Genomic DNA, 21940 nt, shown 5'->3' with positions numbered 1-21940 from the left:
AATGATCAGAAGCATCATAGGCAAAAGAAGGTCTAAAGCTGCTGCATCTGTAAGCACATCATTTATGAATTAGAGATACGGCCACACGTGCACTCATCATGCGCACTCTTTAACCTTCAACTCCAAACAAAGAGCAAAATCTGAACACAGGGATCTGGAGTATGGCTATTGTAGACAATTTGCACCCAAAGCCCTTTCTGAATTCAGCTAACACAGTTTCCACTTTTTTTCCTATTTGCATGTGTGAAAATCATGCACAAACCAAAGAAATGCTTTCTTGAATCACACTGTAAAGAGTGCTGAATATAATACATACAAATGGTGAGTAAGTTCCTGACACTGTGAAAATATGGCAATTCAACAATTTACTTCAAAAACTGCAGGCCTCTATGTGAAATTATAGTTGAACTATAGAACAATAAAATAAGAATTTATAAACATTGTGGAAGGGTGGATACTTGCTTTAGAAATGTGGCTACACTACTGACCACTGCCACTTTTTGTGAAAAGGGACTCTCTCTCCTTCCTGACACTCACTCTGTTTATTTCATCCCAATCCCCCAGCTGTTAAATGTTTTGCTGTTCCCTGTAGATCGGTGATTCTTAACCTGAGGTCCATGGACCCTTGGGGTCTGCAACTGTTTAAAAAAAATTAATAATTAAAGCGGTTAATAATGTATATCTCCATAAAAAAAGATAAATTCAGAATTGGGAATTTTCAAACGTTCGGTAAATATGTATTTGAAACTGAAAGCTAAAAGTTAATTTGGTATGCTAAGCTGGATTTGTGGGAGCAGCACAAGTACAGAGAGCAGTAGTTGGACCATTGGTGACCTCCATAAAAGCACAACTATGCACTGGCAGAAAGCACACATTAGGAGCACAAATGACAAAGCAGTATGCAATCATATAGCTTTGTCTTATAGAAATAAATACACATTTTGAAATACTCTAAAGTTCCCAATCAAATGAAAGTTACAATGTTTATATATCTTTTTTCTGTGTATTAAACATACTATTTAATCATGTATATATTTGCTAAATGTATACTGCTTCCTGTCGTTTTGTGTATTGTTGTGTGGTTCAAATCGTAAAGATTGTTTAGATGGGATCCCCTGGTGCTAGAATTCAGGGAACCACAAATACAAGCATTGGCATAGCCAATAGGTCTCGCCTTTGGGACCTTATAAGTGTTTAGCCATGCAACAGTTGCATAACTAAATACTTATAAGGTCCCAAAAGCGAGACCTATTGGCGCGGCCGCGAAAGTGATCGCGATCAAACATCAAAGCGGCCACGAAAGTGAAAGTAATCGCGGGAAAGCGCGGCGCGCGCCCGCGCACATGCACTGTAGCTCTAGGCTGGCCTGGTAGCACTTTTTGGAGCCCTCTCAATAACAATAAGTCTCGCCAGACAAGCGCATGCGCTGGGTCAGGCGAGACCTAAAAAGGAAGGCTAAACTAAGACTTGGAAACAGTAAGACCTGGAAAACTAATAGGTACAAAAAGGGAAACAGAAAAGTCTAGAACGGAGAGCAGATAGGAGAAGAAACAGAAAAGTCCAGAATCTGTTTATGAAAGAATAATAATAACCGTAGGAACCAAGATACAGATGAAAGCCCTACCACTGAGATGTGCTATAGGGAGAGTTTAGCGACAGAATAAACTACAAGCAAAATGATGCAACAGGGAGGTAGCCTGGAACCTTAGACTGTAATGTGATGTGGAGCAGGTAATGCAGGATTTAATAAAGTGTTTTGTCTTACAGTGGAGTGAAGGCTGCACCTCACAGCACCCTTTTGAGTGCCAACCAGTCACTGGATGGTAGAATCCAATCTCTAGAGCGACTGGAAAAGGGAGCGTTGCTCTTGCACTAATAACTGATATGATGTTTACATGGCCTGTAAGGTTTACACAATTTTAGTGAAACTTAATCATGAATAGTTATTATTCTATCAACGATGTGTTGTTGGAACATCAAGACTTATGGATAATTCTTCTTGACGGCAATTCTTTTTCTCTGGAATTATCAACTATTTTTCATTTGGTTATTTACAGTATTTGTACAAATCACTGCTTAGCATTAGGTTAGCTTTAGTGACAATGACCATATTTCCTTCAACCTTTGGAACCAGGGTAAAACTTGCAGTATTACTGCCTTATCCCTCATTCTTAGTTGGAGAACCCTGAATGGGACAGTAATCGCATACCTGGTAAATCACTGTATGAGTAGTCACTAGATGTGTTATTACGACCATCATTTTTGAGACCAATGGAATGAATACCTGAAATGCTGAAAGTAGTAAAGGATGGACAAATCCAGACTATAACAGCCATTCGCAAGTTAGGCACCCAGGTTCTGGAACAACATTCAAACACAGATAAGGCCTGCACCACCACTCCTCATTTTTGTAAAGGACCTCACTCACTAGGGATAAGAATCCTACTAGCACTTCCTGCTACCAGTGCATAATGGTGAGGTGACCTCCCCCTCCTCAATTGCTCACAATGTTTTTACGTCAGAATGTTCCCAATTCCGGTATCTATCCAAGTTTATGTACATGAAATGTGTCCAACTGAGGTCCAGGCGACTGGAACCATTCCAAATTTTCAGGATATTCACATGAGATACATTTCAATAGAATTGATCAAATATACTACTCATTTACACAGTCATCTGAGGCATGGACCAATGTTAAATGGAACAACAACATTTGAAAATAATTTGTTCCTGTGAGCTGACTAGTGTAGTATAGATTTGTTTTTGTGCACTTGCTTCACATTAACTGATCAGCACACACATTATTATTTGAGCATGTAGAACACAGATAATATTTTTAAACAGAGGGGCGTAACTTTAAATGGTTAATTGGGTAATTTATATGGAATTATTAGACCATAAAGTGAGATGTTCCAATATTTCAATTGATGCTAGGGATGCCACTGTTCCTGTACTTAAACATATAGAAATGCTGGTCTTTTATTATTATGTGTTTTACAGATTTTATTTCCTTTTCAATTTATGCATACATTTTCCTGGACATCAATCCTCTTGTCCAGTGTCACATTATTGTCAACTGCTTACATATATTAGCATTTGCCACATCAGCATAGTATAAATCTGTTCCATGAATGAATAAACCCTACATCAACACCCCCTTTAGCTCCCCCCACTTCAGGTCACTATTAGTGTTCAGTTGTGTGTGGAGTATCACTTCTCTGTGAGGTCGATGCTTCCTGTCCCTAACGCTGTTAACCTTCCCTATTATTCCCCCATCTGTTCTCTCATGGTATTTTATTTCACTCAGCTCATTGCATCTGCTCTGCATACCATTCCGGGTCTTGTAGTAGTGGGCTCCCCTGTCGGGATTGTACCGAGGGCGAGGATTTGCCTGATTCCAGCTCTGGGTTTCTCATACTCTCTTACTAGTGCTTCCCAAGCTCTAGCCCTATTATGGTCTTTTATTAATATTTGCAATACAATAATATCATTGGCTTGGCTACAATTCAGATTTATTTTATGTAATGAGACCAGAAGCAGTATAGGATTATAGATATTTCTTCAGACATTAAGTGGAAAATGCTGAATGTTTCAAAACCCCAAAGAAAGACACTTAATCCTGTATGAATGTGAAAACACATACTAAATTTATTTTATGTTATTTAAGCCCTGATTTAAATCCATTGGGCACAATTAATAAAGAGCTAACTTGAAAAGTTGGAGAATTGCTTGTGCTGAGTTAGATCTAAATTCGGGCCACATTTCTGATGCCTCTCTTGGCAGCCCCGGAGGTTCCAAGGAGTAGTTCTTAAATCTACTGAGGTTATAGATGTACAGGAATATTCAAATGTGGAGATATTACACATTTTGAATTTCCTCCAAGTGGAACTTCTGCGCACATACATCTGACACAAATCTGCATTCACCCACTTTCTTTTTAGTATTAGGATAATATATTCCCCATGGAAAGACCACTTCTTCAATACCAATTTAAATATAGGGATGTTCCCTCCTTATTCCCCCATTAGAAATGCACTTGTAACTGCTAGTAATAAGATTGTAATTGTATGTGTTTCAGGGTGCCAGTCTGCCTACAAGATGCATGTGAATATTGGCCTAATTACCATGTTGTGAATGTTCAATTCCTTTTCAGATAGTATCTCCCTCTAACATCCACACATCCATGCCTAACCATAAATTGATGAGTGCAGGGATTCTGACTTGCTAGTGGAATTTTTGCATTGTAATTGACACTTTAAAGTCTAAAATAATTCCACTTATCCTGTCTGATTTTTATTTAGTCCGGAACTTAACCTTGCAAATGCCTCTTTGTAAATCTACTATGATCTTAAGTGAACAAATCACTCTTTGAATCAGGCCCTCTACAACACTGCTCAATCCAAGTCATTGGCCCTGTGTTCTCATACTGATGTTTTGCGTTAAAGTGCTGTAGGTGACTGTTATTTAATTTAATTGTATTTAGTATTATATACATCTGTTTACAACCAGTGGTGCCATCTCACCTTGGCAGAATGGAAGGGTACAGTTACTGTCAACAGTAGCTATACTTGAATCTCGATGTTCACCATCTTGGTTTAGGTATTTTAGCGCTTCCAGGACGCCATACCTCACTCATGTACATAACGTTAGGAAAGTATGCTTTCTTGACATTTTGCTCCTGATTTCCTCTCAGAGGTGTATGAGTGGTGCTCTTCGGTTTCTGAGAACAACCTTAACACTCAGTTCGGTAGAAGCAGCGGGAGAAAACGTTCCAAGCGAGAAACATGTGCTGGTTGTTATATTCATCATTGAAGAAATCCTGCTGCACATTGTCGCTCTGTGAACTCATAATTTTGGATCACAACAAAACTTCTCTCAGGGCACTGAGTTTCAACAATTGCCACGTGTACATTTCACGGTTTAGGGGTGACACCTCTCCTGAAGCTTCATCACAGTGGTGTGATGCTGTAGCCTCAAGTATAGGCATGGGTACCTCATGCGGGTAAAGTGTGGTATATGTAGAAACTGTGTAACTTGAAAGTTCTTAATGTTGCAGCTACAGGTAGCATATTGTGCTTGTCACGAGGGACGGGTGATAAGGTTTCTGATGGAGTCTCATGAAAGTCACAAGGGTTGTGGATTGAAGTCTCAAGTGAAATTTCATGCACACAAGCTCAAGCTTGTTGTAGTTATGTGCTCATTTAGCACCATTAAATTGAGAAGAGTTTTGTAGCTGCAAGTTTGTTTGAAGTGGTAGGTTTCCATCATATCCTTCATGCAATCGTGCGTTCTCTTTGATGGGCCATGAGACTTTGTTTCTCTGGTGAGGGCTGGAAACTCTAAAGGGCCAGCTCCAAAGGTTTATTTCATGTTTTGGGATCCTATGTAAAATGGATTTCTTTCCCTTTTAGGTGATTTTATTGGAGAAATCAGCTAAATGCCCACTGAACAAGCACATATTTTCCCTTTACGTGCAATGTTTTGTGGACTATGCACAAGTATGTAATTTATTGGTCCTGACACTCATTTGAGAACTGATGCTGAGTTGCGTACAATATGTTCCTTGACGATATGGGAGGTGGATTGGTTTACAAGTGTCTTTATGAACTGTAGTGACCACTCCAGATCTTGCTGGGGGAAGAGAAATGCAGATTTCTAATCCATGCAACAGTCTTGGTTTTCCAAGTTACAATCTTGGTCGGAGAACAAACTTGATTTGAAGATCATGCTGATGAACTTCGAGTCCCAAACACAGTCATCCTCCCGTCCATGGATCTCCCCCCAAGCAGTGGCAAACTTTATTTTGTGCTAGTTTATTAGTAGTTGTTGCATGCCTTTTAATGTGTTTTAAACTTACAATATGTAGTACTCCCTTCTTAAGTAAATAGGGGCCAGATGTACATACACTCAGGTTTGCGATTAACCAATAGCGAATTTGTGTGATTCGCTATTAGGAAATCGCAAACAGCTATGTACAACAGCTTGTTTTACACTGTTTGCGATTCCCAGTGGGTAGCAAATTGACCCACCTACATTAATATTCATGAGGTAGGTCGCAATTTGCGACCCACTGGGAATCGCTCAAAACACAGGGATGGTGGTTTGCTGGGGCCAGCAGACCACCAAGTCTGTGTTTGCTTTGAAATGAAGCTACTTTTTTTTCATGCAGCCACTTTTCCTTAAAGGAAAATGGGATGTATTTCAAAAACAAAAATGAAAAGTGTTCTTTTCATTTTTTTAGGAGTAAGCAGTCGTCCATGAGACTACTGCCTGCTCATACAAAATGTTTTTGCATACATTCACAAAGAAGAAGCGGTCCTCGAGGGGACCCCTTCCCGTTTGCGCATGGCTTACCACCTACTTGAAGTAGGTGGTAAAATGGGAATGTTTTGCAACCGCATTTCGGTCGCAAAACATTCACCCATACCACTGCGAGTCGCTATTAGGAAGGGATGCCCTTAACAAACCCCGCCTAATACTGAATTTCTAACCCATTTTGCAATTCGGTAATAGGTTACCGAATAGAAAAATTGGGTTTGGTACATGGGAAAATCCTATTTTTTGTCGTAAAAGGCCTGATTCTGTGAATCGGGCCATTTGCGACATGAAAATAGATAAGTACATCTGGCCCTAAGTCGTTATCAAAGAATGTCATAATTTGCGATTGCCTAATACACTTCTACATTTATGTTTGCCTAGGAAAGGGCAGATGAGCTTTCCGCATGCCCAGCAGGGAAGTATGTGATGGAAACTATCCATACTCTTGTCACACGCCCTGCAAATGTCCTCCTGGGTACTGTCACTACCTGATCCTCTATCCCGTGCCGCTAACAATCTTATAAGTTCTTCTTTGAGTCGGGAGTCCTCGCAGTAACTAACCCCAACTATCTGGATGTTTTGTGGGTCCCAAACACAGTCCTCCTCCCTTCCACTTTTAATAGCCGAGATATTGCTCTTGCGAGGCACCCATGCCGTGTCATACCCATTCTCATGCCAAGTCTTTTGTAACGGGTGAGCATCACAATCAATTCTCTTGACTTTGCCCACTTTCACTCTCAGTTTGAAGACCACTTTCTCGTCTTTCCTGGTCTTTTGTGGGTAGCACATGGCCTTCCTGACATTTCGGCTCACATAAACTCCTGCTCCCAAAAGTCCTCCTTTGGAACGTTTAAATCCTGATATTACTATGTTTCTTGCATTTTGCTTATGGGTTCCATGGTACATTGTGTACTCAAGGTGTCCTTTAGGCTCCTGTGTGTTTCTTAAATGTTCGTGTTGATCATATACAGACTCCCATCCAAAGAACGAGATAGACTCGTCAGCAGCCATTCCTTGAATCCTGTTGAATAAATTGATATGAATGTTTATTTGAACTATGATTAATCGAAGATGGAAATTTAGCAGTCACCAAATGTACACATTTTGCCAATTTTGACTTTGTGAGTTCTTTTAAGGAACAAATCAATGAATACATTTTTAGTTCAACTTACTGGTGTTGTTATATTTGACAGTTTTCCTTTAAATAGAAATGTTACTGTCTCTTGAACTATGAATTGCATACACAACACCTGCTTTATAATTGTCATACTGTGTGCTTTGCAACTATCCTTTATCATTTTTATTTTTTTTAAACATGTGTTTACTATGCTCCTATTTTCTCTAAAAAAATGTTTTATTGATTTTCCCAAATTATAAACATGGTTACAGTGCAGTATAGAGTATGACATATTATACAGTAAATACCTGTCAAGGGGCAGACATAAATATGCATGGTTAACATTGAGTACAATATATCCATCCTACAATGGGGCAAAAAGCACACATATTAAGGTTACAAACCCTGCCGTGTATTTTGTCTAAATTTAGTTGGCCATGGCCCAGAATTCTAAACGTGAAAGCAGGTTTTACAGAACTATTGGATTCTGATTAATCAGCATAAAATATTACCTTTAAAGACTTTTATACATCATTCATAACACTGTAAGATTGAACTGAAAACATAAACTATTTGCATTATGCTGAAATAAATGCAAGACAGTTGATCTCTGACCAAAGACAAATTTTAGACTATCTGGAGCCTGTATCAAGAACATGTCCCAACGCTAGCTTGTATTTTTGTTACAATACCCCATTAGTAACCAATTAGAAATTATCAATGAACCTGCATTCACATAACAATATTCATAAACATGTAAATCAACACACCACAATATGGACTGTCTCTTAGTGCTTATCAACCAACTCAATGATATTTAGATTTCGTTTTAGATTTCGTTATCTGTGGCACCTTGAGTAGTCAGCCCTGCTGAGATGTGAAGCTTTGCGTGCATGTATCTAATCATACTCTGGAGCAATTAATCGCTATCTTTCTGATCATGAACACCCCTACTACAGATCAGCACAAGACTGTCTAGGGCTTAGCTTTCGATCAGAGATAATGAAAATGCCCCTAGGTGAATAAAGAATAGCGGGTGCGGAATAATCGGTACCTGGGTGGGTGAGGAATAGCATTTGAGGATCAGTCAGTCAGTCAAGAGTTTGTGTACAGACGCCATGTTGTGCAAAGTCTATGCACATGCGAGGCAGAAAAAGAGCCACCCAAAGGCAAAACTACAGGGCAGAAGGCCTCTTTGTCGGCCTCTACTCTGCTAAAGACGGATCCCTCTCCTAGGCAACTGACAACTGTAATTTACGACTAAACTTTGGAACAAAAAATAAAAAACTAAGAAAGTATATCATTGCTATTCAGATCATTCAGACCAATATGACTAAGCCAGTGGTGATATATTAGATTGAAAATGTGCACCTTTTGAGAATATCAGTTCGCACCTCCCCTTCTCAGACGTGCAACCTGCTTACAAACAGGGGTTTCAGCTTTGTACTCAGTTTACCAGCAAGCGTGCTGCATCACTAACATTTATGAATTTGTATCATTATTATATTTTGCTTTACTTTGGATCCTTGCGATAGAACAGACCTGACCCCAAGCATGGACTACGTCTGTACAAATGCTAACCAAACATCCTTTGAATATGTGTGCCCAGGATCCAAACACAATGATAACAAATGATGAAAAATGCCTTCTCCGCCCTAACCCGCCAAGCACGATTAACTAAGCTTTTGCAAAAAGTCCAGACTTTGCATTTTTTTTATCTGGCTCAATCTTTAAGAGATTTATTTGAACCAAATTTTTCTTAAAACTAGAAATTAACTCAAAATAACCTACATGATTTTCTGAAACTAGATGTTTTACAAAGTAGAATTGTTTCAACTACATCGATTAGCGGAGTGTCTGAAACGTGTGTGTCTTATCAGCTCTTTCCTAGTTAATTGATTCTGGTTCTGGGTGCTTTTCACATAGTCAGGGTTAGTAATAAATATTTAGGTATAGCTCACTGTGCCCCGAAAAGCCGCAAAGACTTACTGATATAATTTCAAACAAAGGCCTAGGCAAAGCATTTGCTGGTGTGCGTGTAAAATCATAAATATTTCATCAATGATATAGTCTTTTGAAGATTTGAATAAAAAATAAACTTTACAAAGCATGCCAACAAGTTTAGGCTCATAACAAATTTGCAGAAATAAAACAAATACAAGAAAAACATCTGCATTAACAGTGAAAGCAACCAACGCAGCCATCAGCGGACAAAAAACACAAGAATAGATGTGCTACCACACAAGTGTAAATGACACAGGCAGTAGAATGTTAATGAGGGAACACCTTTAGCGAAAGTGATTGATTACATAATACAATAACAAGTGAACTACAGAAACAATGCAGTGGATGCTCCATAAAGGTTGCAGTGAGGCGCATGCCCTAAGTGCAAGTAACAAAACGGCTGCTATAAACAGACACACAGGAAGGGATGGGTTTAATATAGCATACAACAAGAATAGGACACAGGTATCCCACCTATTTACATGTGCTCAAACTTCCCATTATAAGGTCTGGGGAATATTTATCCGTCACCGCAGAGAAGCTGGAATGTACAGCAGGTCTTGTATCCACTGCACAGGACATATCTGCCCCTGGCATGAAATACATCCATGGAATACAGGCCACAGGAAACCCATGCAGAGGTCCACTTGAGCATATAGGCGCTGCACTGACTTGATTCACTGATAGTAGAGCTCATGTTTGGCCCAAAATGGCAAGGACATGGGAAGAGGCCCCCGGCACTACCCAATGGTACAAGTTACCATACAGCCTCAATGGAGCGGCGTAGGGTGTTTTGTTGCATCACAAAGGTTTATCGGTTGCTACATGGCTGATGTAGACTGCAATGTCATCTGCGCACCTCTATGGAAGGAAAAAAAAGAGACATAAAGTAGTTAAGTACAAGTCAAAGAAACTGTGTAGCAGCAGCACAGAACACATCTATACTAGTCAAGTTCAGCCATTATTCTCACCTCTATCATTGGCTCTCGCTGTCGCAGATGAGTACATGTGGTTTACTGACAGATGTTCATAGTGGTAGAAAGAGAATCCACGCACCCATGGTAACGATGGGCAAATATTGCTCTGGGCTGAGTGCATTCATGAGAGCTTCCATGCTTTGCAAATTGTAATGATGGTCTGATGCAGGATTTCCAAGCACCATCTCCACCAAAGTGGCATTGTGGTAGGTTACGTCACACGTTGCTTCCCTCAGACTGGTACGGTGTTCCCATTCATAGGTAACTGTGTTGGGATGGCTGAGGCTTGCACGTGTGACAGCACCTTTTAAGGCTAGGAGCACTGCATGGGTTCTCGGATTCATGCATGTGACACAGCAAACAGCCATTTCAGTGTGCACCACTCAGCTTTCTTTGTCTCTGCTGCTTCTGTAGTTATACTGAAAAGATGTAGCAATGCTGTCAAGATCATCACAATCCGGAATCATCACTTTTAGGAGTTGTGCATCATCAGCGTATAAATTCAATCCACAGGTCAGCACCTGGTGGCACTGCTTCAGTCCATAGGTACTTTTTTTTTTTAGTTCTGTCAGCTTGTCAGTCTTACATGTGATTGATTCTCTGAATGTCCTGAATGTTCTAAGAGGAGTTTTGCAGTTTCCTGAGTTCTTTAATTGTGCTGTTCTTTTTACTGTGGCCTTTGTGCACTTTTGGTATGTTGACTTCGTTAATAATGCATTTAACATTTCAGACTCTCTATTGATCTTTGCAAGTGCACAACACGAATGATGATAATACAGCAGGTACCTTTTTTTTTAACTGCAGTGAGTTGTAGATATCTATCTGAGTAGCCACCTATATGCAGGCTCGGTATCAGCATCTTTTCAGGGCAGATGTTTTGATTTGGTCTTTGTCAAACTGGTTTTGGCCATGTAGTTGCACAGGGTGTGCTGGAGTGTCGAGCCACCAAGCTCTCTTCCATGTTTCAGTGTTCCGTCGGTGCTCATTCTGCCTGTGGTGGTGTTTTCGCCTGCCTCAATAGTGGAACAGCTTCTTTAGACCTTCTTCCACAAATAGATTTAGCAAATTTCACCCCTAGGTTTTATTCAATAGGACTATTTATGTACATACTGTTTAGAAATAAAAAAAACCCCAAAATATAGCATTTTAATAAAAAGCTTTTTCTTATTGTTTTGCACTATATTGTGTTAATTGGTAAAACATTTTTTTGCCTTGTCACCGAATTTACAGTATTTTGATTTAAGGCACGGACAAGTTCATTATCAATAGATGTTCATTTCAAGTATCTTTATGAAAAGTATTTTTTGGCAGAGACATTTAAATTGCAATGACGAGTTATGGCACCGTCTTGCATTTCATGTAATTGGAGGCAACCGACATGAGTGTAATACAAAACAAAAAAGTTACATCAATATATACATTTAATCTATTTAAGGATCTCTGAGCCTTCTCGTCAATTAAACTAGGGGTGGATGGAACTTGTGGAGTTACATAAAATTTTTGCGCGATGCCGCGGAGTTCCACAAGCAGGTGGACTTCAGCATGCCGCGCTGCTTGTGCGGATTTTTAGCAGTTGGAGCTTGTTCCATGCTGCAAAATCAACGCGAAAGGCACCACGTGGTGTGCCAGAGGGCACTGCTTCTTTGCTGCCGCTTGAGAAGATTTTCTATTCGAGCAGCAGATTTCTCACCGTGAACGGTTGCGACAGCCCACGTTGAGAAAATCTTGCCAGGTACCGTCCTAGCACCTGAAAATCATGCTACAATTCTCGTTCGAGCTTTCCAACTTACTAATGGTGGGCCACGCAGAAGAAAAAACTAGTCACGCGACTGTTGACTGAGTTTTGCTGGAACTCCAAGTTACAATATGGAGTGGGCAAAACTTTGAGAAGTCCGCCAGTGGAGCAGGATTTATCGCCCACCACTAACCTCTGGCTGTTATTAAAGGAGCAATTTAACCCCATTGTCCAAGGAAATACACCTCAGCATTTTACTTTAATTTTACCATTGCTTCTTTTTCCACCCCTTGTGTTGTTACTTGAAAGCTGAAAACAAGCACTACCAAAGCCAGTTGGTCTCCCCTATGACGTTTATTGGCTTTGCCAATGTTTTCCCTCGCCAGATGGCCTGCCGTACAGGTAAATGCATGGGTGACATTTCCATTTTGGACTACATTTTCTTCTAAAACGCAATTTTACTAAAAACGGTGGTATTGGTAATAGGTAATAGGCGCCTGTAGGTAATACACCAGATATTTGTGGAGATTATATTAGTAACGGTGCTCAAGGGTTAGGGAGAACCACCTGCCTCCCTCAGTTATTGTGGCAAAAGCAACAAAGAGTCATCATATATGTACCCAAGCACACGCAAAATTTCAGTTTTACAGTTAGTGAATTAGATTACACATGAAACACAATAAATCAAGCTTTGGTTTCTTTCTCGTATCTTTCTTCTTTTTAATAATTCCGTTTGTACAGTAGTTCCCAAGCCAACACGTGTTTCGTCGCCTTCGTATGATTGTACATGCGACTTGTTCATGGCTAGGTAGAGAGTGATATGATATTTTACATTAGTTTGTTGTCATTATGATTCCTCGCAAACATTTGTTATTGTTACAAACAAATGTGCTCCCAGGGTGATTACAAAGACAATGTGCTAATTGATGTGATAACACCACATAGTTCGGTGTTAGTTCATGCAAAAGGTGCTATGTGGTAGGAAATATTTTCTATATGTATTGTTCCATTGGTTTTTCAATTTACGTTCTACAGGGGTCTCCCAGTGACACAACCTTAAACGCAAAAATATGGTCCAAAAGTTACGTAAGTCAAGATTATTCTTTACCCTACCCAACTTATTCAATCAGGACCCACTGACCTGAACACTTTTATCGTATTGCGGTCTGTAAATATATATAGGAAGGAGAGAAGGGAGGAAAAGAAACACAAAACCGTGTAAATACAATTCTGTGTTGATATCTCAGAATTCAAGCTTGAAATAAAAGCTGTCAAGTGATGACACTCTGTTTAAACGGACCGTGAGTATATACGTACTTATAGTGCGACGATATTTCCAAGCCACACTAATCCTGTGGCTTGAGGGGAATTCCTAATGAGGGCTGCACTTCGATATCACGAAGACTTCAAAATATTTTAACTTGTGGTCCCAGACGCAGCTTCCTCCTCACGCCGGACTCCAAATGCGAGTACCGGCATAATGTCAATACGCGACTTTCTAGTCCTGAGGTGTCACGTGATCACAGCGTCAGGAGCGTGATCACGTGTTTGAGTGTGAAATGACAGGCTCCATGTTGAAATAGTCAACAAGTCGCAGAGTGCGTGTAAAATAAACGCCTAAAAGGCGATTCAGCATTCGATTTAGTAGTGTTCGCATGATCTGTATTTGTAAGGAACAATTACCCCGTGTGGTAAGTGAGAGGAATTGCAAGAATTACTATGTTATCAACACCTGATAATATTGTCCAAGAAGACCCTGTATAAAGTGGTCAAGGCTTCAATATACAGCGGGGTGAAGAAGAAAAAAAATGTTAACAGAACCGTAAGAAGTGACGGTGTTCACCGACCAAACCTGGGTGGCCATGGGACTAGCATTAGCAAAGAGGAATATTGCACAACACTGGGGGGCGCAATCAACCCCCTCCCACACGTGGTGGTGCCGGGACCTAGACGGTGCCATGATTGCAGAAAGGGTGGTATGTACTAACAGGGGTTGCCCCCGGAGATGGCAGCGGATTTGGGGAAACCGGAATACATTCAGGGGTAGTATATGTGAACCCTCTCTGCCGGACTCAGAGTCCGAACTAAGCGAATAGACTATGGGCATCATTACACTATAAGAGATGACGTAACCAAAGAATGGGAAAGGCTCTATGAGGTAATATGAGATGTGTGAATGTATTATATATAACTGTATAACAGTACTATTAAGAGTGTTATAATTTGAACAATCTGATTGCAAACTGCGTCTTGAGAATGAAACCTGTATTGGCAAAAGGTGTACAATTAGTATTAATAAAAATTATTTAAAAAAAAAGAAGTGACGGTGTTCCCTAAGTGTGTTAATCCAAACTTAGTGGCGGCCATCATGAAATGGGACAAAGACATGCTAGAGAAAAAGTATTATGTAAATTATATTACGAGCGCGTGTTAGAGGTGATGAGCGTTTTAAATGATCAGGTATGCTAGTCTGATATCTAGCTATTCTGTGGTAGTTTCATGCACAATTAGTACAAATATTGTGGTTATTATTCATGTACTGTAACCAATCCATGAATCTTCTGTTTCTATTGTAGCTCTCTAGGTTTGTACTTCTAATTTAAAGCACTACCAAAGAAACCTATTCCCATAGCGATATTTATGGACCAGTAGAAAACATAGAATTCGGTCTATGTGTTTGTAAAAATTATACTCATCAGATTTTGTCATCAGTGACTATTGTGTATAAGTGATAGAGCTGTTCATAAGACATACTAACATACATTGAAAAAAGAAAAGAAAGAAAACATCACTTTTTTTTGGGTACGATCCCTATTACACCATTTCAATTCATATGCATTAGATCGCTTCAAGAAATAACAATTCAATGTGCTTTTAATTATAAGCATTAAGTCAATGATTCTCATTTTCCTAAGAAGTAATGCATCTCATCATCAACATTCATCCCAATGTCAGTCGTCCGCAATTTTAGAATACAGGAAGCTTCATTTCTGCGTAACGTGAGTTCCCTGTTGCCACCCCTCGGGTTCCTCATGGTCTGCTCTATGCCATAAAATATGAAGTCCTTGTGTTGACCCTGTGAATGGCATTCTGAGATATGCGTCGCAATAGGGTATCTGAGGTCGCCCTGTTTGACTGCCCTCTTGTGTTCACCTATCCTTTCACGTAATGGACGGATAGTGCTCCCCACATATTTTTTGGTGCATCGACATTCAATGATGTACACTACAAAGTTAGTACTACAGTTAATGTTTGTAGTGATTTTATAGCGTTTATTATTGGGACCTGTGAAGTCCAATTTTTTTCTGTTAGCCCATTTACAGGCTGAACAGTGTCCACATCTGTAAAAACCCACCATATGTGTTGATAGCCAATTTTTATTGGTTATTGGTGTAGGGTAACTGGGGCTTAAAAGATTTCTGAGACAAATTCCCCTTCTGTAAGTTATCTCAAGTCTGTCATTAATAAATCCCATCATTGTCTCGTCCTTTCTCAGAATGTGCCAATGTCTATTAAGACTTTGGTTTAAAACGGTAGAGAGATTGTTATAGTTTGTAACAAATCTAATTTTGTTGTCATTTTTCTTTTTACTCGTGGTGTTCCTTAGAGTTGTTTCTCTCTTGATCTTACTAATCCTTGATTCAGCTTTTTCTAGGGTGTGTGTATTGTAACCCCTTAATTTGAAACGTTTGGTCATTGCTTCGGTACGTTTTGAAGTCAGATTCCAGACTGCAGTTACGTCTGGCTCTAACAAATTCCCCATAGGGGATGGTGTTAATCTGGTGCGAGGGGTGTGCGCTTGATGCATGTAGAATTGCATTACAGGCTGTATCCTTCCGATACAGCCTACTGTGGATCTGATTATCTTTGACATATAGTTCTGTGTCAAGAAATTTTATTTTGTCTCTACTATATTCATATGTGAATCTGATGTTCCAGGTGTTGTTGTTAAAATGTTCTACAAATTCAATCAGTTTGTCAGTATCTCCTGTCCAAATCATGAGACAGTCGTCAATATATCTGCCCCAAAATAGAATAAACTCAGTCCAATTTGAACCCGCAGGGCCCCAGATCCAGTCCTCCTCTAGCCAACCCATGAAAAGGTTGGCGTACGAGGGAGAGAATCTGGAACCCATGGCAACTCCCTGTTTTTGGCGGTACCATTTTTATTTAAATAGAAAAACATTATTGTCCAGGATCAGCTCAATCATAGTGATAAGCATCTCTGTGTGTTCCCATGTACTGGCTGACCTCGTGCTTAAGATCTTCCTAATCGCTTTGAGTCCACATTCTCTCTTGATGCTTGTGTCGAGAGCGGTAACATCTAGTGTTACTAGTGTCATGTCATGTCCCCATGTTATGTCTGATATAAGCCCCAAAACGTGTTTGGTATCACGTATAAAAGACGGTAGGTTATACACCAATGGCTTAAGGAAGATGTCTACATATTCTGACATTTTTTCGGTGGGGCCATCAATCCCTGAAATAATGGGCCTGCCAGGTGGACAGGGTAGATTTTTATGTATTTTCGGGAGCGTGTAAATACATGGATATCTGGGCTTGTTAACTCGTAGGTAACTATATTCATCTTGATCTAGAATACCCATTCCATGCCACTGTTTCAGGTGTCGATTGATATGGTCCGTAAGTTTCCAAATAGGATTAGTAGTTAGGTGTTCATGACAGTCCAAGTCTCCCAATTGGGAAAAATTTGATTTTCATAATCTACATTAGACATAATGACAATATTCCCCCCTTTGTCTTCCTCCTTGATGATTATGCTGTCATCGTTCCTTTTCTCTTTTAATGCTTGCCTTTCACCGTGTGTTAGATTGTCACTTACTATGTGTGGTGTGTGTTTCTTTGAGTTAAATCAGTCCAAATCATTTAATACTAATTTATGGAAAATATCAATACTGTTGCCTGTATGGAGGGTAGGTGTCCATTTGTCCAACTGTAGTACTAACTTTGTAGTGTACATCATTGAATGTCGATGCACCAAAAAATATGTGGGGAGCACTATCCGTCCATTACGTGAAAGGATAGGTGAACACATGAGGGCAGTCAAACAGGGCGACCTCAGATACCCTATTGCGACGCATATCTCAGAATGCCATTCACAGGGTCAACACAAGGACTTCATATTTTATGGAATAGAGCAGACCATGAGGAACCCGAGGGGTGGCAACAGGGAACTCACGTTACGCAGAAATGAAGCTTCCTGTATTCTAAAATTGCGGACGACTGACATTGGGATGAATGTTGATGATGAGATGCATTACTTCTTAGGAAAATGAGAATCATTGACTTAATGCTTATAATTAAAAGCACATTGAATTGTTATTTCTTGAAGCGATCTGATGCATATGAATTGAAATGGTATAATAGGGATCGTACCCCAAAAAAAGTGATGTTTTCTTTCTTTTCTTTTTTCAATGTATGTTAGTATGTCTTATGAACAGCTCTGTCACTTATACACAATAGTCACTGATGACAAAATCTGATGAGTATAATGTTTACAAACACATAGACCGAATTCTATGTTTTCTACTGGTCCATAAATATCGCTATGGGAATAGGTTTCTTTGGTAGTGCTTTAAATTAGAAGTACAAACCTAGAGAGCTACAATAGAAACAGAAGATTCATGGATTGGTTACAGCACGTGACTAATAACCACAATATTTGTACTAATTGTGCATGAAACTACCACAGAACAGCTAGATATCAGACTAGCATACCTGATCATTAAGAACGCTCATCACCTCTAACACGCGCTCGTAATATAATTTACATAATACTTTTTCTCTAGCATGTCTTTGTCTCATTTCATGATGGCCGCCACTAAGTTTGGATTAACACACTTAGGGAACACCGTCACTTCTTACGGTTCTGTTAACATTTTTTTTTTTTTTTTCTTTTCGCCCCACTGTATAGTGAAGCCTTGACCACTTAATACAGGGTCTTCTCGGACAATATTATCAGGTGTTGATAACAGTAATTCTTGCAATTCCTCTCACTTACCACACGGGGTAATTGTTCCTTACAAATACAGATCATGCGAACACTACTAAATCGAACGCTGAATCGCCTTTTAGGCGTTTATTTTACACGCACTCTGCGACTTGTTGACTATTTCAACATGGAGCCTGCCATTTCACACTCAAACACGTGATCACGCTCCTGACGCTGTGATCACGTGACACCTCAGGACTAGAAAGTCGCGTATTGACATTTTGCCGGTACTCGCATTTGGAGTCCGGCGTGAGGAGGAAGCTGCGTCTTTCGGCAGCGCATTTTTATACAGTCCAGAGGGAAGGAAACATAGCATATTCTACCTTGTACACGTTAGAACGTGTAATAGAAGATCTTCAAAAATACAAAGTGAAATCTCGCTTCAACTACAATGCTACAATCCACTAAAGCAAAGACATGCTATATTTGTCTTTCTCTAAAATTAGATTGGGACCACAAGTTAAAATATTTTGAAGTCTTCGTGATAACAAAGTGCAGCCCTCATTAGGAATTCAGCAATAAAATGAGAGGAGCCCTAATTATCCATGAGGGGGATAGGGCATCAAGTAGACAAAGTCAAAAAGAGAGGATCCCCCCAGTTTATGAATACGGCTCCAAGGAGTGACATTTGTCCCCTGTTTGGAATCCTGCAAGGTTCTTACCTGCATTTTATCTGATGGTGCACTGTATCTTGTATACAGGTAAAGAGTTAATGTAAACAGTTTATGATGGAGTATGAGTGTGTGGATGTATTAATCTCCAGAATATTTACACTGTTTTCCGTTTTAGTATTACCCTCCTCCTATTATGGGGGGGTTTTACTAATTAGGGTTATGGGCTATGTGCGTTATTACAATTGTGATGTTGTCAGAAGAATGCAAATCTTATTGTGATGTTACTAGAAGAATACATTTTTTATTATGTATAATATGAAGAGTCTGCCTCATTGATTGTTTGTCTTTATTGTTTTTTTAGATATATGTTTTTAAAGAGTTTTCTTGGGAGAAATAGATTCCTGTCCTGAGGAAGGTGGTTTGCAATAAGTTATATCCACCAAAACGCGTCGACGCAACAATAAGAAGCCAGACTGTAGATTGTCAAGACATTTGTGATTCAAATAAATCAAGTATTTGGAATTACTGCTGCAAGGAGAACGGATGATCTGGATCTAGTGTCTGTGCTCTCTATATTGACAAGAAAACATTTTTCTTGTATGGTCCTCCCCAATTTATGATATACACATTTGGTTTTGTAATGTGTTTTTTATCTTTTATGTTTTTTTATTTTAGCTTGCACTTTCTGTTTAACCAAAGGAATCTATATATTTAATGATTGTTTGATTAATTGACTCTGTTTTATTGAGAATAAATATTTTATAACTTGAAACTCTTGGCCCACGGAGGATTTGGTGTCTTACTCTGGTGATTGTATGATTGTTGTAAGTTGTTGCTTGTTATCCATCAGTGCCTTAAGGGGGATCCTCTCTTTTTGACTTTGTCTCATTAGGAATTCCCCTCAAGCCACAGGATTAGTGTGGCTTGGAAATATCGTCGCACTATAAGTACGTATATACTCACGGTCCGTTTAAACAGAGTGTCATCACTTGACAGCTTTTATTTCAAGCTTGAATTCTGAGATATCAACACAGAATTGTATTTACACGGTTTTGTGTTTCTTTTCCTCCCTTCTCTCCTTCTTATATATATTTACAGACCGCAATACGATAAAAGTGTTCAGGTCAGTGGGTCCTGATTGAATAAATTGGGTAGGGTAAAGAATAATCTTGACTTACGTAACTTTTGGACCATATTGTTGCGTTTAAGGTTGTGTCACTGGGAGACCCCTGTAGAACGTAAATTGAAAAAACCAATGGAACAATCCATATAGAAAATATTTCCTACCACATAATCAGCCATTATCACGCACACTTCTCACCATCCAGCACTAATGAATATTTCGGTATAACTTTTTCTCAAAGTGTGACGCGACACCTGATTACATGTCACGGATGGCACCTTTTGCATGGACTAACACCGAACTATGTGGTGTTATCACATCAATTAGCACATTGTCTTTGTAATCACCCTGGGAGCACATTTGTTTGTAACAATAACAAATGTTTGCGAGGAATCATAATGACAACAAACTAATGTAAAATATCATATCACTCTCTACCTAGCTGTGAACAAGTCGCATGTACGATCATACGAAGGCGACGAAACACGTGTTGGCTTGGGAACTACTGTACAAACGGAATTATTAAAAAGAAGAAAGATACGAGAAAGAAACCAAAGATTGATTTATTGTGTTTCATGTGTAATCTAATTCACTAACTGTAAAACTGAAATTTTGCGTGTGCTTGGGTACATATATGATTCTTCTAAAACGCATTCTAGGATGGTGGCCGTAAAAAAGTGTGTGTGTGTGTGTGAGATCTACAAGAAAGTCATTGAGACCCGCTTCCTGCACAAAAACAATCCTGCCTACAAGGGAGGCACCCTCTCACCATGGTGCAAGGGTGCCTACGTTGGCGCTGCTAGGCAGCAAATTGTAAATACGTTGCATTCCTGCTCTTTCACATTGGCGTAGGGCAGCGCAGCAAGACGAATTGCGGCGCGACCCATGCCAATTCCTCATAAATGAGGCACGCTGTCAAAGTTGGATGTACTACAGTGCTTGTTGCCAACGGACAACTAAATCTGTCTGCAGACAAACCTGGCCGTAAGCGAGACCTAAACAGCATTACTTTTGCAGATACAGATGCAAACAAATGTAGAAAATGCTCCTTTCTGGTCACCTTTTCTTCCATGCTTAGTTGCAGAGTACCATTTGACGATATGTCAATGTGAAGTAGGTAAATTTGGCTTTTGCGAACTTAGTGAAGATTGTTTTTCAAAATGCATTGCCAACGTTATCAATTTTATGGCTTGGTGCAGTTTAAACAAGCCTTTTCAATGCAATCGTTCTCGCCTTTGGGACCTTATAGGTTTTTGGCTATGGAGCATATTATCCTGGGTGCTAAGAAACGTAAGAAAGACAAATTTCTTTTTGAGCCCATGATGAAACTGTTAAAAAGCCAACCTACAAGGCCCACAATGCAGCGAGCACATCGTTGATTCTGGGCAAATAACTTAATTTCCCCGTGCCTACCAAATAATGAATATTTCCTTGTGTAACATACTGGTGCCCTTCAGGTCCGGTCAGAGCTGTTAAAACTACAAAAAAACAACACCTGACCTGCAGTAGCCAGTTGGGAGGAGGGCCTGTCTCTCACCCTTTGGCCAGTGGAGCTCGGATGCTCCGAAATGAATTAATATTCACTGGCGGACAGCATTTCCATTATAGCCCCCACAGCGGGAGCCCATCCGTGGGTGCGACCACCTGCACTGCAGAGCTGCGGTCGGCCTAAGCACCATAAAACAAGTGATTGTCCGGTGATTCTGGGCATATCACGTAATCTATCCGTGCCTACCAAATAATGAATGTGCCCTTGTGTAACGTAACGGGTGACCTACGGGTTGCGCTATTATAACTACAAAAAAAAAACAACGCCTGACCTGCAATAGCCAGATCGGAAGAAGGCCTGGCTCTCTCCCTGTGGCCGGCGAACCTCGTAAATGAATTAATATTCACCGGCGGCCAGCATTTAAATTATAGCCATCACAGCGGGGGCCCAGCCATGGGTGCGAGCAGCAATGCACTGCAAAGCTGCGGTCGGACCGAGCACCATAACACAAGTGACTGTCGGGCGATTCTGGGCAAATCACTTATTCTGT

At 39.9% G+C, this 21940-nt stretch overlaps 1 protein-coding gene across 2 annotated transcripts in view; it reads right to left on the bottom strand.

Annotated features, from left to right (window-relative positions):
- Positions 1-21940, bottom strand: part of LOC146861392 (uncharacterized) — a 38280-nt gene that overhangs the window by 4558 nt on the left and 11782 nt on the right. Inside the window, exons 1-2 of one of the 2 annotated variants that reach the window (XR_014978959.1) lie at positions 9914-10038; positions 4524-7339 (exon numbers count right to left, since the gene is read on the bottom strand). Coding sequence is in view for 1 of the 2 variants with exons in the window: in XM_085645698.1 (XP_085501824.1) it covers positions 6652-7329 (678 nt within the window). In the remaining variant the exon portion in view is untranslated. Of the gene's footprint in view, positions 1-2977; positions 7340-9913; positions 10039-21940 lie in introns of those variants that run through there. The other variant, XM_085645698.1, reaches the window with a different exon arrangement.

The sequence above is a fragment of the Triturus cristatus genome, chromosome 3_1 (genome assembly GCF_964204655.1).
Source record: "Triturus cristatus chromosome 3_1, aTriCri1.1, whole genome shotgun sequence".
Lineage (NCBI taxonomy): Eukaryota > Metazoa > Chordata > Amphibia > Caudata > Salamandridae > Triturus > Triturus cristatus.
This window is presented reverse-complemented; position numbering and strand designations above follow the sequence as displayed.